Source organism: Propithecus coquereli, unplaced genomic scaffold (assembly GCF_000956105.1).
Source record: "Propithecus coquereli isolate 6110/MARCELLA unplaced genomic scaffold, Pcoq_1.0 Scaffold19, whole genome shotgun sequence".
NCBI lineage: Eukaryota > Metazoa > Chordata > Mammalia > Primates > Indriidae > Propithecus > Propithecus coquereli.
In genome coordinates, this window is record NW_012143856.1 from 2,780,475 (window position 1) to 2,786,474 (window position 6,000).

General features: G+C 34.3%; 1 protein-coding gene across 3 annotated transcripts in view; it reads left to right on the forward strand.

Moving 5' to 3' along the window:
- VEPH1 (ventricular zone expressed PH domain-containing 1) overlaps window positions 1-5,667 on the forward strand; it is a 215,472-nt gene extending 209,805 nt beyond the window's left edge. For all 3 annotated transcript variants that reach the window (XM_012642917.1, XM_012642919.1, XM_012642918.1), the window contains one exon: window positions 4,058-5,667. In XM_012642917.1, coding sequence (XP_012498371.1) covers window positions 4,058-4,294 — 237 coding nt within the window. In that variant the 3' untranslated portion in view covers window positions 4,295-5,667. The remainder of the gene's footprint in view (window positions 1-4,057) is intronic.
- Window positions 5,668-6,000: the final 333 nt, after the last annotated feature.

The following is a 6,000-nucleotide window of genomic DNA, read 5'->3' on the forward strand; positions in this document are numbered from 1 at the left end:
TAGGGAAAAATATTACTATCTTTTATTCATTTAATATTCAGTTAAATAGGATACAATTCTAATAGAATTAATAAGTATCCATTTAGTATAATTTTCAATCTGAATAAGATGCTCTGTAGTTATCTGTATCCTGAATTTTCAGTAGGAAACCTCTGAAATACCATACTCTACTGCTCCCCAAGTATACTTAAAATACAGAGCCAATGGTAAACTGTATTAGTCAAGGTTCTTGACAGAAACAGAACCAATAGGATGATATGGTTATATAAGAGATTTATTATGGGAATTGGCTCATGAAATTATGGAGGCTGAGAAGTTCCACAATATGCTGTCGCCAGCAAACTGGAGAACCAAGAAAACTGTTGTAATTCAGTCTGTGTCATAAGGCCTGAGAATCAGGAGAATCGATAGTGTAACTCTCAATCCGAGGCCAAATGCCTGAGAACCCCTGGGAGGGGGAGGGAATGCTGGTATAAGTCCCAGAGTCTGAAGGCCCAAGAATCAGAAGCTCGATGTCCAAGGGCAAGAGAAAACAAATGTCTCCACTCAAGAGAGAGAAAATTAACCTTTCCCCCCTTTTTTATTCTATCCAAATCCACAATGGATTGGATGATGCTCATTCACATTGGTGAGGGTGGATCTTCTTTACTCAGTCTACTGATTCAAATACTAATCTCTTCCAGAAGTACCCTCACAGACACACCCAGAAATAATGTTTTACCAACTATCTGGGTATCCCTTAGCCCAATCAAGTTGACACATAATAAGCTTAACCATCACATACACCAAACTGTGTCTGAATTAATGAATGAAAGGAGTTAAATTAGTTAAAAATGGCAATTCATTCTAGATTTATGCACTATATCTTTAAAGTCCTCATTATAAAACTTATTTGAACATTTTATTCAACTGGAATCAAGAATGATGTAATTGAATTATGACAAATTCTAACCAGTGCTCTTTTAATTAATGACTTCCTGTTAACTTTTCAAATAAAAAGAATATTTTTGAGACACCTAATTTGATTTCATGTTACCTTCTTCATCTAGGTGTATTATGACATACACGGATGGACTCTTCTGTGGCTGAAGATATTTTTGAAAGAGAAATATAATAGTATGTTCAATTTAGACAGTTATTAGAGATTTAAAGAAACAAGATTTTTTAAGCATAGGTTCACACCAAAACATTTTTCAAATATTTAAAATGACTATATGAGTTTCCTGTTTTTATTCAAAAAATCAGGAATGAAGTAAAGATGTAGTGATTTCTCAGATTCCCTTAAGACAAAACAGAGTTTAGTCCATAGGAATGAGTTTTTCCTGAACTCAAATAATGACCTTTATACTTCTTGATTCAGGGCTTTTTAATGAAGTTTAAAGAAAGCTATTTTATAATTAGCTAACTTGTTTGACACCTTTATTAAGAAATAATGGTTTGACATTCCAGAAATCTAACAGAACATGTGGCTGGAATAGTGAGAAATAATTTAATATAGCATGGGGCCACAGCAAAATACTTCTAATCTCCAGGGACACAGTAACTACCAGTGGTCAGCAGTCCTGCTGAAGCTTCAGCCACATCGTAAAAGGCCCTTTCTTTCAAATAAAAGAAATGTGCATTTTAAAATGAGAACTGAGGTTGAAGTATAATTTTTTACTTTTGCATTCCTAAGGTTCTGGTCCCCACCAGCTAGCTAAGAAACAGTGTCCTTTGACTTTCTTTCTATTCTTTCTTAGTTGATTAATTGTCCCTCTTTAAATTACTATGGTAACTTTTTATTTTCTTTCTTGTTTTTTCCCCTCAACTTAACATCAGGAAGAAAACTTTTTATTTTCTTGATTAGTTCCTCCATGTATCAATTTCTGTGCTATAGACTTATGCAAAGAAATACTATTTTATTACTGTCAAATACTTACTATAACCCAAATTAGGCTAATAAAGTATTGCCTAGTGTACATGTCTTCAAACGTTATCCTGTAAATCCCCTAAAGCAATTTTGAAAAATCTATGCAAGACCTTGTAGCATTTTAAGTTTCATCAACATTTTTTATCATGTTTAAACAGTTGTACAAACTGTAATTTCTGTTGAATTGTAAATATTGACACTTTAAAATAAAAAGATCACATCTCTTATTTAAATGTAACCATTGGAATAAAATACCATAGCACTTTGATACCTAACACCATCCATTTTTTAAAAAAAATACATAAATTAGCTCTTCTTTAATAAAAATGTTTATATCATTTCTTTTTTCTTTGAAATCATATTTCTGTTCTACCTCTCCCACATCATTTTATCTTGATTTCCCTACCATTTTTTACTACAATAAAACTAAGTAGATATATTAAAATTTAATTGTTTGAATTTCTTGTGATCACCAGTCTCTAAGTGTTACGATTTTTTTCTGATTGAGTTATATTTTTAAAAAGTCATATCACTCAAGAAGAACCACAAGTATAATACCAAATTTGATAAATATTTGTTAAACATTAAAAAATGGAATTGCTATTGGAAATGCATCTCTTAATGAAATAGATGGGGAGTGACTATGTTGCCTTGGTTGATGGATACTTTCCTAACATCAACATTTTGAATTGCATTTTTGTTTGGTGCTCCTGAAATTTTTCCATGTTGGACAATACACCATAGAAAGCATGGGGTAGGTGAGGAGGGTGGCTTTTCATTACAAAGTGAAAGAAGGATGATTATTCTAAGAAGAGAGGTGAGAGAGGAGAATTGGCAAGATTCTCAATCACAGATACATTCTCCAGTAGGTAAAATGTATTCAGGGGGGGAAAGTATATTCAGGGCAACTTGAATCTATGCTCCTTGGTTGCAAACTCAGCCCAAATAAATTCTCTGCTTTAAAAAAAAAAAAAAAATAGGCCAGGCATGGTGGCTCGAGACTGTAATCCTAGCATTTTGGAAGGCTGAGGCAGGAAGATCACTTGAGTTCAGGAGTTTGAAACCAGCCTGAGCAACATAGTGAGACCCTATCTCTGCAAAAAATAGAAAAAATTAGCTAGGCATGTTGGTACACACCTGTAGTCCCAGCTACTCAGGAGACTAAGGCAGGACGATCACTCAAGCCCAGGAGTTTGAGGCTGCAGTGAGCTATGATGATACCACTGCACTCCAGCCTGGGTGACAGAGCAAGACCCTGTCTAAAAATACATATATATCATATACATATAACATATATATATGATATATATAACACATATATGATGTATAAAACACATATATAGCATATATATATATATATATATATGAAGGAAAAATGAAGCAGGCAAAGAAAAAAGAAGAAGAAAAAATGTATTCAGGCAGATTAAAGACCTAAAATTGTTTTAAAGAAGTATCTGATTCCTTAAAATTATTCATGCTGTAAAGTCAAAGCTAGACATTAAAAATTAAAAAAAAAAAACTATTCATGCTAGCCTAGTGTGATGATGCTGGCGTTGTAGAGATCCGTAAGTCTCTGCTTTGATAAAAGGCAAATATCACATCATTAAATATTCCTTCACTTAGTGTTTGTAGACAAAGCATGGTTCCAAAGCTACCTAGAATTTCAAAAACAGTTTGGTCTACTCAAACACTGGATCCTTGTTCATTCAATTAAGGGTTTGGCAAATCTTTCTTAGAAGTAGCACAAATGAAAATTCAATTTCATGTCTCCCAAACTATCTGAAATTCTGAGTTAATAGTACTACAAATTGTACTGCTGCATTTTGCGCTATTTATAGTGTTAATAGCAATAGAAAATGACAGAAAATTAAGAACTGTGATTTAAGCATTTTTCCCAAATCCCACTTTATAATAATATCCTATAAATTGGCTATCTTATGCCAAGTTACAATGCTATAACAAAGGCTCAATTGCTCACTCCTTCCATTATTCTAATGATTCTTTGAGGCCTTAGGGCCCAAAATAACAAAGATCTTGAGCCATAAAAAGCAAAAGGATTCTGGCCCTCTTGGAAAATCCTCCAGTAGTCAGAGACCCTTGCCTACAGTAAAGAGCCAGCTCATGTTCTTTCCTTCCCATGCATTTCAGAAAGACGATCCGGATGACTCCCCAATAGAACTCAGCAAAGTACAGAGTGTGAAAGCTGTGGCCAAGAAACGCAGGGACCGCTCTCTCCCTCGGGCTTTCGAAATCTTCACAGACAATAAAACCTATGTTTTCAAGGCCAAGGACGAGAAGAATGCAGAAGAATGGCTCCAGTGCATCAATGTGGCGGTTGCCCAAGCAAAAGAGAGGGAAAGTAGAGAAGTAACCACATATCTCTAGGGATTTACAAGCCATCCTCACGCAATCGTACACCACAGGCATTGCATTATCATTGCCAATGTCAAGAAAACAAGATAATTCACCAAGCATGTTGTTTTTCACGAAATATCAATGGAATAGTTGTCCCTAAGAAGAAGCATCTAAAATGGCAGAATTCTTGGTAAATTTTATACCCTAACAGCTTTTGTTTTAACTCCAGAATACACACAAGGGAAAGGAGCTCCCAAGAATGCCCTCAAATGGTGTGGGGCCAGGAAGGGAAAAGTCATTGGTAAAGATACTTGGGTAGCTATGTCATTTAAAATTGTAAGAAAACAACTTTGAAAGATGCCTGAACTATCCTGAGGAAAGTTTGGCATGTTTGATGAAAATCAGTCTGTCAAAGATATTAAAAGAAAAAGGGGGGAAAAAACCTATTAGAAAAGTTGAATTAATGTACACTGAGAAAAACCATATAACTTACTAGTAATTACATTATCCTCGCTTAATTCAAATGAGTCTAACATGTGGTAAAATGGTCTTCAGATTAAACCACTTATGTAATTATTATAAATGTCTTATCTTTCAGAATTACTTGTTTAATTATTCCCTTTAGGTTCACATAATATAATCTAAAGTTTAGATATTTGGATATATCTACTGCCCAAGGCAGTAACTTTAACATAGAATAAGCATAGAAAACCCTTTTCTCTATCTTCAAAATATGTGCCATCTCCATCAAACTTTAAGATTTTAAACTAAAGTTCTACAATTTCCTTCTGTGTATTCAACTTTTTAATACCTCCAAATTACAAACATTTATTGGTTTTTTTCTATTCCCCATATATATTTTTTTAACTAAGCTATGGCAAACAGAATTCTAGAATGATACCCAATGACCCTTGCCCTGATATAATCCTCTCCCTGTTGAGTGTGGGTGGGGGCCTGTAACTTGCTTCTAACCCATAGAATATGACAAAGACAATGGGATTGTCTCGTCCATAATTATGTTGCATTATATGGCAAAGGTGAAAAGATTTTGCAGATTTACTTAAGGTCCCTGATCAGCTGACTTTGAGTTAATTGAAGAGATGTCCTGGGTGGGACTGACCTAATCAGATGAGTCCTTTAAAAGTGGGTGAGCAAGTCAGAGACTCTCTCTTCTACTGGCCTTGAATTGAGCAAGCTGCTGCAACTTCTACAGCTGCAGGGAAATGAATTTTATTAATAATAATGTCATCTTGAAAAAAGACCGTGAGCCTCAGATAAGAGCCCAGCCCCAGCCAACATCGTGATTGTAGCTTTGTGAAGCTCTGAGCAGAGGACTCAGCTAAACCATGCTTGGACTCCTGACCTACAAAAACTTTGAGAAAATAAATGTATGCTGTTTTTAACGATAAATTTGTGGTGATTTGTTATACAGCAATGTCTAATACAAAATCTAATCTGGACTACATATAAAAAAGAATTTTTTCTTGAAATTTATTATGTAGTGTAGTATAGAAAACTTGAGTAATATTATAAATTATTAACACCCTGACTCTACTGCTAACTCACTAGGATAGGAAATATAAAAGGGGCCATGTTTGAGAAACTAAACTTAATTCAATTTTAACATGTAAAGTTTGAGAGTATTACAAGTTACAGAAGTTATTACACATTGGAAAGAGAGTCCTGGAAATCAAAATTCCAGTTCATTGGATATATAAGTAGTAACCGAAGATGCA